At 58.1% G+C, this 16,507-nt stretch overlaps 1 protein-coding gene across 1 annotated transcript; it reads left to right on the top strand.

The window, feature by feature from the left end:
• Positions 1 to 2,369: 2,369 nt before the first annotated feature.
• On the top strand, positions 2,370 to 14,591 carry ZNF839 (zinc finger protein 839). Its single transcript, XM_054715727.1, has 8 exons — positions 2,370 to 2,609; positions 6,578 to 7,432; positions 7,791 to 7,955; positions 10,346 to 10,438; positions 10,952 to 11,101; positions 12,348 to 12,467; positions 12,628 to 12,725; positions 13,652 to 14,591. Exons 1-8 carry the CDS (start codon positions 2,415 to 2,417, stop codon positions 13,770 to 13,772), a joined length of 1,797 nt encoding a protein of 598 aa, XP_054571702.1. The 5' UTR covers positions 2,370 to 2,414; the 3' UTR covers positions 13,773 to 14,591.
• Positions 14,592 to 16,507: the final 1,916 nt, after the last annotated feature.

Raw genomic sequence — 16,507 nt, 5'->3', positions numbered from 1 at the left:
GGTTGAGCTTTTTCTTTGTTTTTTGTTTTTTTTTTTTTTTTTTTTAGCAAAAATCCAGTTACTAATTTTTTTTTTACAGCATATTTCCAAATATGCCTTCTGAGATCTGTAAACCGGGTGCAAACAGGAGAGAGTCGCGCAATCATTCCGGACTCCGCCTCGAACTTGTCGCGGCCGGCCGGTGGGCAGAGGCAGCAGGATCCCGCCCGCGTGCTGGCAGCGACTGGTTACCCCAAGTCCCCGAGCGCCGCACCCCGCGGCCGCCCTTCGGGCCTTTCTTAGGAAGCTCTCCGGGGCTGCCGACAGCGGCTTCCCAGTGCAGAGCTTCCGAGGGCCCCGGGGGAGACCCCGGTGTTCCCGAGCTCTTAGAGTTGAAATCCGGGCTTGTAATGAATGCATCCCACAGACGTCCGTGGAGAGAGCCCGGGGCGGGTCCCGCACAGAAAGTGGAAGCCGCAAACGCCAGCCACCCCCCACCCACCCCCACCCACCCCCGGAGAGGGCCCTGGCCCAGGGGCCGTGGTTTTAGGAGGCGGTCTGGCTGGGGAACCCTTTCTTTCCTGTTGTTCGGGCGTTTTAGAGAGCTTGTGTGCGCCCGGACCTGGGAGTCAACCTTGAGGGTCAGGACGGCGCTCCAACCAACTGAGCCGCCAGGTCCTGGGCCTCTTGCTACTTTTTATGCTTTTTCAGCGAGATCTTCGGCTTCACCTTTCTTCCTCTTGGTTCTGCAGTTTGCAGCCAGATATCAACGGAATTCATTTCTCACTCAGGGCTCAAGTCTGCAAGTGTGTCGTCAGGAGTGTTTAGATTAGCAAAAGCCAGCTTAAAAAACACACACACACCCCAAGACAGATTTTTATTGATTTCAGAGAGGAAGTTGAGAGGCAGAGAGAGAGAGAAACATCAACGATGAGAGAGAATCCCCCCTACTGGGGATCAAGCCCACAACCCAACACCAGCCCGCCAGCTTTTAAGGTCAATGTCCTTTTATTTTTTTATTTGTTTTTTTAAAACCCTAGGGGAAGATGCAATTTATTTTTTAATATATTTTATTGCTTTTTTATAGAGAGGAAGGGTGAGGGATAGAGAGTTAGAAACATTGATCAGCTGCCTCCTGCACACCTCCTACTGGGGATGTGACCGCAACCAAGGTGCATGCCCTTGACCGGAATCGAACCTGGGACCCTTCAGTCCGCAGGCCGACGCTCTAGCCACTGAGCCAAAATGGTTAGAATAAGGTCAATGTCCTTTTATATCAAGGTCCAGAGCAAGGGTTCCAGACATCTTTGAAAAATCTCCAGTGAGGCCCTAGCTAGCTTGGCTCAGTGGATAGAGGGTGGGACTGCGGACTGAAGGGTTCCGGGTTTGATTCAGGTCAAGGGTACATGCTGGGACTGTGAGCTCGCTCCCCAGTAGGGGGCATCCAGGAGGCAGCCAATCAATGATTCTCTTTCATCATTGACGTTTCTATCTCTCTCTCTCTCCCCCTCTCCCTTCCTCTCTGAAATCAATAAAAATACATTTTTTAAAAAATCTCCAGTGAGAACATCTGTAACCAGAAGGGGGCCTGGCCTTGGGCTCCTGCACACGAGCTGCACGTCACACCTTGGATGTCTGTGTCAGGCTCCTTGTTAGATGCAGGGACCCAACAGCCGAGGAGGCAGCTGAGACCGCTGCCCTCGGAGTGCACACTTTCTTGAACGAGGCTTGAAGGGGTCCAGAATATGCCTCTGCGACATAAAAAATATTTTGAGCAAAAGGCATTTGAATTCCTGAACAGTCTTTTCTGCCTAAAAAAGCAGAGCCTTCCAAAAAGAACTCAGAAGAATTAAACTGTCATAAACGGCCTTCCCCGGGAGCGATCAGGAAAGGCTAACCCATGACACCTAAACGGGCATCGCCCCAAACTATCGTAGCCCCACCTCCTGTGGGTACGGGCCTACTCACCTGCCTAGCAGCCACCTGTTCCCCCAGGGCCCCTCTCCCCCATTCAGATAGTGCACGCACCCCACACTCTAACTGCCTCTTGGGGTCATTGCTTTCTCTCTGAACCTGGTAGGTACAGGAATAAAAACACGATTACATTTTGTCTTTTCTCTAGTTAACCTGTCTTTTGTCAGTTTGACTTGCGGGCCCTCAAAAACCGAACCTAAACGGGAAGAGGAAAAGCTTTCCTTCCCGGCAGGTTGGAAAAGATGCCGGAGGTGAGCCCTGAGGGTGAAGTCAAGGTGCTGATTGGCTGTTTCTGGCGCTGGGGCAGCGAGGGGGCGGGGCCACGCTAGACCCCGCCCACCGGCGTCTCCCTTCTCGGTCGCCTTCCGAGGCTTCTGGGCCCGCCCGGCACTCGTAGCCGCCCCTTTCCCGTGAGGCCCGTCTGAGCGGCGGCCCCGGTTCGAGTCCCCGCGTCGGCCGCCATGGCGGGCTCCGAGCCGGGGCCCCCGGGCCGGAGCGGCGGCGCCTCGCGCCTGGCCCCGCTGGGCCCCGATCAGCTGCGGCGGGTCCTGGAGCAGGTGGCCCAGGCGCAGCCGCCGCCCTCCGTCCCGCGGGCCGCCCCGCAGCCGGGTCCCCGCGCCCAGCTCGCGCGCCCGCCGCTCCCGCCGCCGCCCCAGGTGAGGCGCCGGGAGGGACGTGGGGGACGGGGCCGGGGCACCGCATCGGCCTGGAGCTGCCGGCCGGGGCGGCCACGTCCGCCCGCGGTCAGACTCGGGGTCCCCGCACTGGACTCCCTGGGACGGCTCGCCGTCTCCGCCGGGGTCGGCAGCGCCCACGCGCCTGGCCCGGAGCCTCGCCCCCGCCGGGCCCTCCGGCCGCCCCTGCCGCCAGCCCCGCCGCAGGCCTCGCCGTTCCCCGCGCACTTACCGGGCGCTTGCCGCGTGCACAGCGTCCCGAGGACACCAGGCAGGTGCTGGGAGCCGCCGGGGCCGCGGTAGCGAGAGCCGCGCTCAGGCCTGGCCCGACCGGAGACACGGACGGTTCAAAGGAGCCAACGCCGAGACCTGTTCAGGTGGCAGCTGCTGCGACTCGGGACAGAATTAAGTACATTCTTTTTTCAAAACATGTATTTTTTTAATTGATTTCAGAGAGGGAGGGAGAGAGAGAAACATCAATGACGAGAGAGAACCATTGATCGGCTGCCTCGAGGGGCTGGAACCGTGACCGCCTGGTTCACAGGCGGATGCTCAACCCCGGAGCCCCCGGCCGGCCGCGCAGAATTGAGCCCATTCTGATGGCGGTGCAGGACTTAGCGCCCTGGAATAGGAGGGCCTGGGTTTGTAACTCGGTGCTCAGCACAGCGCCTGCCATACACTTCATGAATGAAATATGCAGAAAATATACCACAAAACCTCCTTCCTCAGTGGCATTATTTCCAGGGTACCACGGCTCTTGGTTCGGAGGGAAGTTGGGGATGAAACAGGGTCTTGTCCCGAAGCCCAGTCCCCTGGCAGCACCGGGCTGTGAATGACAGGAGGCCTTCTTCCTGGAACTGGGCAGAGAACAGAAGCCGCAGTCCCATTGTCCGGGTCCCCTGCCCCCACCGGGTGATGTGGGCTTCTTAGAGCTGTGCCCAGGTCCTCATCGACACTGGAGAGTTGTCCAGCTCAAGTGTGGGAAGACCAGGACCATTCTGCCCAGACTGCTTCCTCGCGCATGCGCTGGGCACAGCAGGTCCGCGCAGTCAGAGGGTGAGGGCGGCTGTCCTTTGCAGACGCTGCTCCGTGCCTGGCCCCGGGCTGCGCACAGTGTGGCTCAGCAGCCACACACGCGGGTTTGTGTCAGCGTTTTACCGACTAGGAACGCGCTCAGAGAGGTGAGGTGACTGCCCAGGGTCCCCCGGGTGTGGCTGCACTCCAGGGCCTGTTGAATGCGGCCACCGCTTTTTGGGTTTGATATGGCACCTTAGGAAAGAGTCCAAAAATGACATTTTCCACCAAATGAAAGCAAACTGAACTAGAGTGAGGAGGCACGATTGTGTTCTGTAGCTCATCTAATTGGGAGGAGATAAATTCTTTGTGTGTGTGTGTGTGGTTTTTTAAAAATAGTTTTAAATATTTTTAAATATTTCAAGAAAAACTATTTTAAATATAATAATGCTATATGTAATAAACATTAATATTTCAAGAGAGGATACAAATTCTACCTGAAATCACAATAATGTAATTGTGCGGCCTGTTCAGCTAATACTCTTGGAGCACCAGCTGTGCCACGGAGGCAAACCAGATGTGCCCCTTGCCCCTAAGGGGGTAATACTCTAACCAGGGCGGTAGATCAGGACTCACAGCTTCTGATCACAGTCAGAAAGCTGGAGGCACACTGCCGGTGTTGCTTAGTGGTTGAGCGTCAACCTATGAACCAAGAGGTCACTGGATGGGTTCCTGGTCAGGGCACATGTTTCTCTCTCTATCCTTCTCCCTTCCCCTCTCTCTCTAAAAGCAATAAAAACATTTAAAGAAAAGAAAGCTAGAGGCACAGGTCAGGACTAAATGCATCAGAGAAAGGTTTCTGGCTGAGGGGTCAGAAGCGGTTTGTGGAAGAGGCGGTGTCTGCACTAGATGGGGAAGGGGGTGCCGTTGAAAATGCGAAAGAGGAGCAGCATGCTGGGGTGGGGTGGGGTGCATTTAGAGAAGGTGGTTCTCTGTGGGGTGGTGTGGATCGGAAGGCACAGACCCAGTGGACACACCCCCACGGGTCAGGCTGTCCCCGTCCCTCCCGTTCCTGCCCCCGCAGAAACACTGCCAGCTTTATCTGTTAGCCGTGCCCTGTTTTTCTTGCACCTAAATACCTTCCACCTGGAAAAATTCTCCTCAGCCTCCACCCCACCCCCACCCCCAGAGGTCATCTCTTCTGGGAGGCCACCCCTCCAGGGCGGCACTGCCCCGCCTCTCCCCCTGCACCTGTGCGCCACGGTGGCAGGTGGCCTGCTTTCCTGTCTGCATTCCTTAGGGAACCTCTCTGCCTTCAGAATCAGCAGTGGAGCTGTTGAAAGTATAGATTTTGGGGCAGGAGGTCCCGATTCAGCTAGTCTGCAGGTGACTGAGGCAGGGCAGGGGAACTGCCCGCCTCCCCCAGGTAGGCAGGGCTTTGCTTATGTTTACACTGGCACCCAGAGAGACTTAGAAAGTCTGCCAAATGAAACGAACATGTAACGAAGTATCTAGTGTGATACCCACATGGTAAACCAGTGTCCACAGCAGATTAAAAATTTAGGCCATTTTTGTACTGTGGTAGTTCTGAAACTATAGGGTTTGGCGCACGCATGCACTTCTATTATTTACTAGAGGCCCGGTGCATGAAAATTCATGCACTGGGCCGGGGGGGGGGGGGGAGGTCCCTCAGCCCGGCCTGCCCCCTCTCACAGTCTGGGAGCCCTTAAGGGTGGGAGGTGACCCGGTGATCAGGGGAAGGCGATGCCCCATCACACCTCTGCTGCTGCCACTGCTGGCAGCGCAAGCCTTGGCCGGCCCTGGTTACCTGAGCCTCGGACGGCGCTGGGCAGCTGGGCAGCCACCATCTGAGGCTTGCCTGCGCCTCAGGCCGGCCCTGGGCAGCTGGGGGCTGAGGGGACTGGGGGACTCCGGAGGCAGGTGCCTTGCCACGCACCTGCCGCCCTGGCGGGGCTGATGGAACTGGGCGCTGCCATCTTTGAGGGTGTGGCAGTCAATTAGCATATTCCCTCCTTATTGGCTGTGGGCGTCACCATCTTTGAGGGTGTGGCAGTCAATTAGCATATTCCCGCCTTATTGGCTGTGGGTGCCGCCAACTTTGAGGGTGTGGCAGTCAATTAGCATATTCCCTCTTCATTAGATAGGATGTGTGCAAATGTTTCCACACTAACCTATGGATGTGACAAAATGTATCACTTGGTGTGGTCAGAAAGGTTCAGAAACATCACTATAAACAGTACAGGTGTGCAGGCTGTCCCAAAAACTACACACTTAAACAGCTGACAGCTCAATTTCAAAAATGAAATGTATTTGAATAAGCACTGCTTTTATAATTATTCAAAGTGTGTGTATACGTTTTTTGGGACACCCTATATTACATAGACTTATATACCTGAGATGTATTTTATAATTTTATTTATTTTTTCATACATTTTTATGATTTCAGAGAGAAAGGAAGAGGGAGAGAGATAGAAATGTCAGTGATGAGACAGAATCATTGACTGGCTGCCTCCTGCCCCACACTGGGAATGGAACCTGCAACCTGGGCATGTGCCCTGACGGAATTGAACCATGACCTCCTGATTTATAGGTCACCGCTGAACCACTGAGCCATGACGGTAGGGCATAATTTTATATTTTTAAAGATTTTTTATTGATAATTAGAGAGACAGGGAGGGAGAGAGAAAGAGAGAGAAACATCAATGTAAGACTAAAACATTGATTGGTTGCCTCTTTCACACTCCCGACCAAGGATCGAGCCCAGAACCCTGGCATGCACCCTGCCCGGGAACTGAACCTGCAGCCCCGACGGCCGGGGTGCATGTTATAACGTAGAAAAAATGTCAATGGTGGATTTAAGATGAGAGCAAAATTGCAGAAACATTGATAAGCTAAATGCTTCTTTTCTCTTTAAGCAACTGGAAACCATCTGTGTCACGGTAACCTCTGGAGAAACGAAAGGTCAGGAAAGGCCGAAGCCCCAGCCGGCCACCGGCCATCCCAGGACAGCCCGGCTGAGCCAGCCGCCCGGAAGGCACTGCCACGTGTTGGGGCTCAGCGTCGCCAGCCCTCGGCTGCTCAGGGCACAGCCCCTCCTGAGCGCCCGGCCGCAGCCTCCTGTCCAGGTGCTGCTGCAGAGGCCACTGCCCGCCCTCCAGCCCGTCCCTGTGGTGAGACTTGTGGCCCCCCAGGCGCCAGATGGACCCGGCGCCCCGTCGGCCCCTCGGGCAGCCGCCGACCCGCCAGCAGTAACATCTGTTTCATCCAGTTCAGCAAATTTATTTATTTCCAACTTGCATACAAAACGCACTGAGAAACTAAAAAAGTCTTTAAAAGTGAAAACACGTTCTGGGCGGATATCTCGACCTCCCAAGTATAAAGCCAAAGATTATAAATTCATAAGGATGGAGGATTTGGCCGACAGCCACCCATCCGACTCGGACGATTATTCCGAACTGAGCGTGGAAGAGGAGGAGGAGCCGAGGGACAAGCAGGCGCTCTTTGACTTGCCGAGCGGCTCCCTGAGGCCCAGGGCCTTCAGGTGTCAGACGTGTGGAAAGTCATACATAGGGAAGGGGGGACTGGCCCGGCACTTTAAACTCCAGCCGGGCCACGGCCAGCCCCAGCCGGAGCCGTTGCTGTCTGAGAAAGCCAAGGGGAGCACGGCCCGGGGCTATGTGGAGGGCAGGCCCCGAGGCTCCACGTCCCTGGGGCCGTCCACACCAGCTCCTCTGAGAGCCGAAGGGGCCCCGGCTCGGGGTGGCCTGCAGGTAAGGATGCTATCTGGTGGCCGCGTCCTTGTTGCTGTCGTCCTCCTTAAAGCAGCCTTTATGAGGTTTGAGGGGTTCAGGCAAAGACTCAAGCAGAACCAAGTCCTCTCGTTGGGGAGTCTGAGGCCCCCCTTTGTGGGCCCGCTGCGGGGAAGGGAGGTGTCTGTGTCGGGCGCAGCGTGGTGTGGGCAGCAGTGCCTCCGAAGTGGTGATAAGGCTGCGCGCAGCGCACTCCAGCTGGCAGCGCGTCTGGGGAAAGGTCGGGATGGGGGGCAGCGGCCCACGGGTGCCTCCTGAGCGGCGGTAGTGACTCCTGGGCACGCTCTCTCCCCTTGTTGCCCCTCCCAACGCCATCTAGAACGGTCGGTCTATAGAAGCGGAAGAGGCGTCGGTGTCGGAACCAGCAGATGGACAGTACTCAGCCCTTTGGGAATCAGACAGACCCCCAGGACCGGAAAGGGGCTACCCCCCGGCCCCCGCGGGCCAGAGCCGAGCTGCCAGGAGCAGAGCCGGGCTCCAGGAGGTACGTCGCTCTTCCGAGCTGTGAAACCTGGTTGGCGTGGGATGTGGCGATTCGCTATTAGGCGTCTGAATTTGAAAGTAAAATACCCAGCTGGGTGTGCAGTTCCCCTGGAGTGTACTTGCCTGAAGCATGCAGTTAATTCCAGGGCATTGACCTGAAACCATTCACGTTGCCGTTTGAACTGACCAGAGGGGCTTACCTATAGCGAGAGCTGTGTGCCATATACGTTTTGGAAAATTATAACCCGTGTTTTCAAGGAAGCCATTTAGAAAACAACAGAAATAGTTTTTGTTGTTGTTGTAATAAGTTGTAAGATATAAAAAGCATGTTTCAGGTTTTGAGTCTGGGAATCTCCAACCCAGCCCCGGAAAGTAGGTGCACTGCGTTTATTTATTTATTTTCTTTTTTAAAAATATTTTTATTGATTGCAGAGAGTAAAGGAGAGGGAGATATAGAAACATCAATAATGAGAGAGAATCATGAATCAGCTGCCTCCTGCACGCCCCACACCGGGGATGGAGCTCCCAACCTGGGCATGTGCCCTTGACCGGAATCAAACCCAGGACCCTTCAGTCCACAGGCCGATGCTCTGTCCACTGAGCCACACCAGCGAGGGCGGTGCGCTGAATTTAGCTGGACTAACGGGGAAAAGTGGGACTTACCCAAGTTGCCTCTGGCCAGGATGCATGTATCTGCCTGGTCACGGTGGTGGATGGATGTCTTAGGGAGTGAGAGCCAGCAAGAGAGCGCCAGGCCAGTCAGCGACACGGGCTCCACACGCAGGGGAGGAAGTGGTTTCACAGGAAGGGGGTTTCCTGGAAAGCTCCACGAGGTCAGGTTCTCGTGGGAAATGGGAGCCTGGTGAGTGGCTTTGGGGGCGGGGCTTGTTCATTGGTCCGGGGACGAGTGTTCAGGAGTAGGAGGGAGGTAGTCCTTGGCTTGACTCGCTCACTAGAGTCACATTAGCCTCCGCCCACCTGTAGGCCCTCTGCACAGCCAGCCGCTGGCCCGGCCTTGTACTGAGTCCCTGTGCGCCCCTCTCGCCGGTCCGTGATGGTAGTTACCTCGGCTTAACCGCGAGGAGCTGAAACTCCAGAGGCTACACCTCCCACAGGCCCCCTGAGGTGGCAGGTCTGGAACCTGGATCTAGGGTGTTTGGTGTCCGCGCGCGGCCCGTCTGCTCAGTGTGACGGGGACTCGAACACGGTGGTCCTTCGCAGTTAGCGAGGTGGCACGGGAAGCGGAGGCCTGCTGACCGCACCCTGACCCACAGCGAGGCCCTCAGAACCGGGCGCTGGAGTACACACTGCTGTCTGCACGGACCAGGCCTGTCCTGGGTGTGGAGGGGACAGTGTGCACGAGAGACACCCCACTCTGGGGGAAAGATGACAGCACACCCGCCAGGGACAGCTGCCAGAGAGGGAGGCGGGGCCTGGCTGCTGTAGGCCCGGTGTGGCAGGGCCTCACCACAGCCCACCGCCCACACCGCCTGGAGTCTTGGAAGCCAGCTGGTCATTGTTCTCTAGGGCTTTTGCAAGTCAAACACCTTGTCCTGCAAGCCAGAGGCCTTCCTTTTGCTTTTGTGACTTTCCTGAGCCACCGCTGGGCTGACCCCTGTCCAGCCCTGGGCTCCCACTGATTGCTCCTCAACCTCCCTGAGCCCCATGTCCTCCCTGAGCCTCGGGGGCCTTCCTGCCTCCAGGGCTCTCTGCCTCCCGCCACCTTATTGCTGCCCCGGCTGATCTCGTCCATCCTCCCGTCTCAACCCGCACTCCCCTGCTCCCATGTCCGTATTCGCACCGCCTGTTCAGACCTCTGGCGCTTCGGCCTCATTTCAAACATCCCACATCCACGTTGCCAGGGTCTGCCCAGAGCTCAGCCGGGCACCCGGAGCACCCATGGCTCTCCTTTCCCTCACACACCCTCCCCATTCCAGCGGTCACTCAGCCCTGGGGACTGCACCCTCCCTGCTGCCTCCCAGATGCCCCCCGCCCTGCCTGCCTGTCACCTGGTCCTCCTCTCCCACCGGTGCTTTGGTGGGGTCCTGGCTGGCTGCCTTGGGACTTCTGTGCCTTTTTGTCTCGGGCTGGTGAGCCTGGAGCCCTGGAGAGAAGGGAGCGCGTCTCCCCGTCGCCATGTCCTTATCCAGAACCCTATCCACTCCGCTCAGGGCTGTCGGGGAGTCCGGCGGAGTCCAGGCGGGTCTCAGGATTTTGGTCATGGGGCACAGGGAGGGCTCATAAAGCAGAGCGTTCGTGGTGTAGAGTGGCTTCAGCACTGAGCTTTGGGGGAACTTTCTCAAAATCTTGTATGTTCTTTGTTGCACCAGCTTGTTGGCTAATGGGGGTTCCTGTGGGCTTCCAACGATGCCAAACGCTCTCTTCCGGTAGGTTCTCCAGCAGTGTGCGCGCGAGGACCTCGTGGAGTTGGCGCTGCCCCGGCTGGCCCAGGCCGTGACCGTGTTTGAATTCCTCCTGAAGAAGGCGAGTGTTCCTGACCGACCGGTCCGGGGGTGACCGGGTCCTTTAGAAAGGCGTCCTTCACGTTAGGTTAGGAGCCGGCCTTCTGCAGTCCCTTCCCTCCGGACAGAGGCCCGGTCTCCCCGGGCAGCTTTAGCTTCTGGGGGGGCACCGAGGGGGTAGCAGCAAACCCGGCGGCACACGGCCCAGCACCCACCCACCCTCCCTGGCTTCCTCCACTCCGGACTCCCCCACGTGGGCTCCTCCAAGCCGGGCTCTGGGCCCTGGTGAGCCCACTCTGATGCTGCGCCCAGGCCCCTGCACCCACCCCGCACCCCGCACACCGCACACCTCCCAGCAGTTGCCAGGGAGAGGAGGCCCGCCCACAGGCCCGGAGCAGCGCCATCCTCTGGCCCTTCTACGTCCCCTTCGCTCCCAGGCCCCTCTGGTGAGCCCAACGGTCTCCCCACCCCCCTCTCTGTGTTTTCCCTCATTGCCTCCGGGGTGACCGCGTTGGTCCTTTCTCTCCTCACTAAGGTTGAGAAGGGCCACCCAGCACAGCCCTTGTTCCCAGCCGTGTACAAGGAGTTTGAAGAGCTGCATCAGGTGGTTAAGCAAATGTGTCAGGATTACCTCCGGGACCCCAGCCCACGCTCTCAGGAGCCCCTGGAAATAAAGGACCCCGAGGTAAGGGTCCCGCCGGGAAGCGCTCTGCCCGGGAGGAAGGGCGTTCGAAGGAGAGCGTGTGTGTCCGTAGTGGCGTCGGCCAGGCTTTGTCACTTTCCCCACAAATGCAGGCCGTTCTCTCCCTGTGAAGGCGATGAACCGTCCTCAGGAAACGCGGAAATGCAATAAGCTCCCGGAAGTCCAGCCACCGTGACCCTCTCGCTGTTGAGTCAGGGCCACGGTTAATGGGGTCCATAGGGTCCTTCGTTATGTAGATTTTGGGTTACACACAGCCCGAAGGTCTTTGTTGTTTTGACAACTTTCTCATTTCAATGTCATTGTCATCAAATTGCCTTTAGCTATATTGGGTCCTTGACAGAAATGCGTTTTGTTTTGTTTTTTCCTTCCTTTTTGTGTGTTTTTTGCTTGTTTGTTTGTTTGTTTCTGATAGCAATGTTTTGAAAAAGACCTGGTTTGATTTATTTCGGATACAAAGCTTTGCTGCGAGGAGCATGTACCACGTGGTCAGGGCCTCTTCCTGCGTCCGTCAGGGAGAACCCCCTCTTCCCACTGCCATGCCCCTGAGCAGGTCACGGACCCGCTAAGTCCCCGCACCGTCTGCAGGGGGCACTGTCAGGTCGCTAGATGCTAACCTTGCCGACCCCTGGCCTCTCCGCTGACCTTGATCTGCCCCTGCTTCCCTGCCACCCCCTCGTGCTCTTGGTGTTCTCTCCATGGTCCGTGCGTAAATGCTGACAGCTGTCCACGGAGACCTTCACACCTGCTGCTTCACACGTGGAGCCTGGCGTAATCCCCACACACCCCTCAAGCGGCCGTGGCCCCTGGGTAGCTGCCAGGGCCAGCCAGGCTGTGACAGAGAAGCTGGGGTCCGGCTCCGGCTCCCAACCTCCCAAACCCACGTCCTGTCCACCGACTGGGGAAGGAGACGTGGTTCAGGAATAGGCAGGATTCTTTTTCTCAAGTACCAGTGAGAATTCAAAAAGGAGGCACAGGGGCCAAGACAGCGGCGTAGCAGACTGACGTTACTGAGCTTGTGGTGACACTAAAGAGAGTTTTAGGTTTTATTTCAAACCTTGCTGGTGCCTCCTGACTGCTAACGCAGCGGCTCTGGCTCTGGGAGCGACATTTCGCCACCGGCTCTTCCACCTCACACTGACCTTCCCTTTCCTGTTCGGACGGCCTCGCCGTACAGAGGGACTCGCAGACTCGAAGGCAGGCGTTCATTCCGACACCCTGTGCTCCTCAGGTGGCTGAGTCCCTGGGAATCACGGAGGAATTCCTGCGCAAGGAAGACACGCACACAGATGGCATCCGACACACGTGCAGCGGCCGAGAGACGGCCAGCCCGCCGAAGAGGGAGAACGCGGTGGGCCAGCGGGGCATGGCGCGGGGCGGGGGGGGGGGGGGGGGGGGGGGGGGGGCGCCTGCCTGTGTGCGGGTGGCTGACTTCACTCTCAGCGCCGCTCCAGGAGGGGAGGTGGGGCCGCCTGCTCCTTCCGTCTCCGCTGACTGTCCGCTCTCCCTAGACCGCAGAGGAGGCGCTGGCGTCAGCGAAAAGGACCAGAAGGGCAGCTCTGCCCCAGGAGCCCCCCGAGGCTTCGGAGTGTCCGGGCGGCCAGCAAGGGTAAAAGGCCGTGGTGGTTACGCCTGGGGCTCAGAGGCCTGCTTTTCAGGGTCGGTGCCCCGGTGGCCCCATTTAAGAGAGCCCTCTGGCTTCTCAAGAGCTTTATCTCGGCTTCCCCACCTTTTGTCGCTCATATGCTTCTCGGGAACCTCGAGGTCCTGGAGGTTTTCTTGGGTCCTGCGTTGAAATGAAGAGCCGCCACGTGGTGGTGGGTGGTGTGCCAGGGGGCGCCCCAGGACCCCCGAGTCTGGCTAGGCTTTCAGGAGACTGGGCTCCGAGTCCAGCTGAGCTGGAGCATTTGCAGACGTGACGTATTCTGGCTTTTAGTCCTGCCCGAGTGGGCACCTCGAACCTGGGCATGTTGAGAACCATGGGAAACTCTTAAGAGCCGGCTTCGCAGGCCGCCCGCCCGCTGCACCCGCTAGCACAGGTCTGACTTAAAGAGTCCTCTCCCTCTCCCTAGCCCCGTGGTCGGCAAACTCATCCGTCCACGGAGCCAAATACCAACAGTACAACAATTGACATTTCTTTTGAGAGCCAAATTTTTTAAACTTAAACTTCTTCCAACGCCACTTCTTCAAAATAGACTCGCCCAGGCCGTGGTATTTTGTGGAAGAGCCACACTCAAGGGGCCAAAGAGCCTCAATTTGCCGACCACTGCCTTAACTCATTGCTTAATCCTGCTGGCGCGGAGTGGAGAGCAGGTGTATTTGTGAGAAGAGGGAAAACTGACCCGCGGGCCCAGCTGCCCTGCCCGCGGGGCTGCCATCCTCTCGTAGCTCCGTCCGCGCCGGGACGTGCAGTCGGGCAGCAGGAGCTTAGGTCTTCCTTTTCTGGACGTGCGCGTGGACAGCGTTTGGGGTAATGAGCGCAGCGCACAGCCGGTACGCAGCCCGCGGTGACTTCCCGTTTCCCTCCCCGCTTAGGGTTCGTCCCTCGAGTAAATGGACCGCCTGTCCCCGCCCTGAGGAAGGCCCCACCACACCGAGGTCTGTGGGCGACACCAGCACGGGCCGGGCCAGCTGCCGAAAGCACTTGCCGAGGTAGCAGCAGGAGCCGGTGTGCGAGCCCCCGTGCGTGGGGATGTCGGTGGCCGGGCCTTCGCGCTCAGCCCGGCCAGCCGGGGCCGCTGACCAGGAGCCGCCGCAGCGAGCCCCACGGAGGGTGCGCAGGGACACTCCAGACCTGGACGCCGGGGACCCCGCCGCGGCTCCATGTCCCCGGCAGGAGTCGCATGGCTGCTGCCTGGAGGGGCTGGGCACTCAGAGGCAGGGACGCCCGCCAGGTGCCCGGCTCCCACGTGAGCAGCCGGCAGTCCAGTGCCGGTGAGGCCCTGCCCCCGGCGGCCGCGGTCCCTCCGCCGGAGGAAGTCGAGTCCCTGCAGGCCGTGCTTGCAGCCCCGTGTCCCAGCCGGGGCCTCCGCTGTCTGCTCGGGTGGGTCTCGGGGGCCACGCGTGGGGCTTGGACCAGTCGCCCTTCGGGACCCGGCCACACACTGACCAGAGGGCACTGGAGAGCGTGGCCGCGGCGGGTGAGGCCGTGGCTTGGAGATCACCGGCGGGTGCAGGAGCTGTTGTCTCGGGCAGGAGCAGGATTTCTCCCACTTCCCACGGGCTTGTCCTGTCCCCTCCGGGCGCCATAGTGTCTGGGAGGCGGGCACTGTCCACCGGCCTGAGCGGAGCGGCCTGCCCTGCAGCCGGGCCCGCCGGGAGGGCATCCTCCGGAGTCCGAGGCGCAGAGCCTCCCCGCGAGAGGGAGTCGGAACGCAGCCCGACTTCTTTTACGCAGAGGGTCTGTTTCCAGGCCTGTGTATTTTTCTAATGTGAATGCCGACAGAGGAGCCTTCTATTTATAAAGAATGTTGTCTTTCCACCCACGCCTACCGTTTCTCTACCTTCTCATCGCAGTGATGGCGCGGGGTATCGGTAACGAATGCATCTGCCTCTCAGCACCACTCACCGTCCGTCGGTGGCCTCCCTGCTCCCCAACAACGGCCCTTCCCCCGGGGCTCTGTGCTGCTTTCCCCAGCGTGGCCCCCCCGCAGCTCCTCCGGCCTCCGGAGCAGTAAACAAGCCCTCCCGCCGGCGGCTCTGTGCTGGGAAGCAGGAAGGCAGGGGTCTCTGCTTGGTTTACGGAGGAGGAGAGTGAGCGTAAAAGGTAGAGCCCAGTCCTGTGATGCCCGTCGGGCAACTGACACGGCAGCCGGGCCAGACACAGACTTCCTCTCCACGGACAGGACGTTGCTCTGCTGAAGGTCCCATTGCGTCTGAACTTCCCCCCGGCATGAGCCGCTGTAAGCGGGCAGTGGGTTCACGATGGAATAAAATGCCCTGGCCGCGCCGTGTAGCTGAAAGCACAGGAGGCCCTGGCAGCAGCCACAGGCCTCTGCTCGGGAGCCCGTGTCGCTCCTGCAGGCAGTGCTGGCGGGCCTGAACCCGAGCCCCATTTTAGCACTGCTGCATCCCACAGCATCACACGGCAGACAGGGGAGCGCAAGTCCCTTCCTCAGGAACTTCCTGTCCACCTCGTGCTCACAATTTGAGGCTGGCATTAGGAGTGGGAGTGGAGGCCTCAGCACAGACGACACATGCCGAGTGCTGCGGAGGGCCCGTGGGCCTCGGGGAACTGTTTCCAGCCTCTCGTGGCGCCCGTCCGTGGTCAGCGCTGCACCCCTGCAGGCCCCGAGGCACAGGCCACCCACCTCCACCTCCACCTCCACCTCCACCCCTTGGGGTTGGGGACAGCTGAACGGGAAGAGGGCCATGGGAGAGTTGGTCTTCACTGCCCCCTGAGGTCCTTTTTTAAAAAAATTTTTATTTTATTGATCTTAGGGAGGAAGGGGAGACAGCAGGAAACATCAATGTACAGAGAAACATCCATCTTGCCTCCCACACATGCCCCAACCAGGGACTGAACCTGCAACCTGGGCATGTGCCTTTACCGGGCATCGAACTGGTGACCTTTTGTTGTAGGGGACAATGCTCCCACCAACTGAGCCACCCGGGCAAGGATGAGGTCCATATTTGTATTTATGTATTTATTTATTTATAATCCTCTCTCGAGGATATTTTTTTCCTTTTTTTTTTTAGAGAGAGAGTGGAAGGGATGGGGAGAGAGAGAAACATTGATGTGAGGGAGACACATCAATTGGATGCTTCGTGTACATGCCCCGACCAGGGCCAGGGATTAGCCTGCAACCAAGGTACATGCCCTTGACTGTAAATCGAACCCTTGACCCTTTAGTCCATAGGCTGACACTAACCACTGAGAAAACCAGCCAGGGCTCCATTGATTCTTTAGAGTGTGGAAGTGACGGAAGGAAGGGGAGAGAGGGACATCGACGTGAGACACACCGATCAGTTGCTTCCTGCATGTGCTCGGTGGGCTGGGCTTTGAACCTGCAACCCAGGTAGGTGCATCAACTGGGAATCGACACTGTATCCACTGAGCCACACCGGCCTGGACTCCATATATATTTTTAATAACATATTTTTATTGATTTTAGAGAGGAAGGGAGAGGAGAGGGATAGAAACATCAATGAGGAGAATAATTGATGGGCTGCCCCCTGCACGCTCCACACTGGGGATCACTCCTGCAACCCAGTCATGTACCCTGACCAGGAATTGAACCGTGACCTCCTGGTCCATAGGGCAGACACTAGTAGATGCTCAACCACGGAGCAACACTGGCCAGGCTCCATATTTTTAAGATAAATTCTTGTTTTCATCTGGGAATAGCACAGCCATCCTATATAATAAAAGCCCGATATGCTAAGTGTCCA

The sequence above is a fragment of the Eptesicus fuscus genome, chromosome 5 (assembly GCF_027574615.1).
Source record: "Eptesicus fuscus isolate TK198812 chromosome 5, DD_ASM_mEF_20220401, whole genome shotgun sequence".
Lineage (NCBI taxonomy): Eukaryota > Metazoa > Chordata > Mammalia > Chiroptera > Vespertilionidae > Eptesicus > Eptesicus fuscus.
The sequence above is the reverse complement of the archived record's forward strand: the minus strand, read 5'-3'. Positions and strand labels throughout refer to the sequence as shown.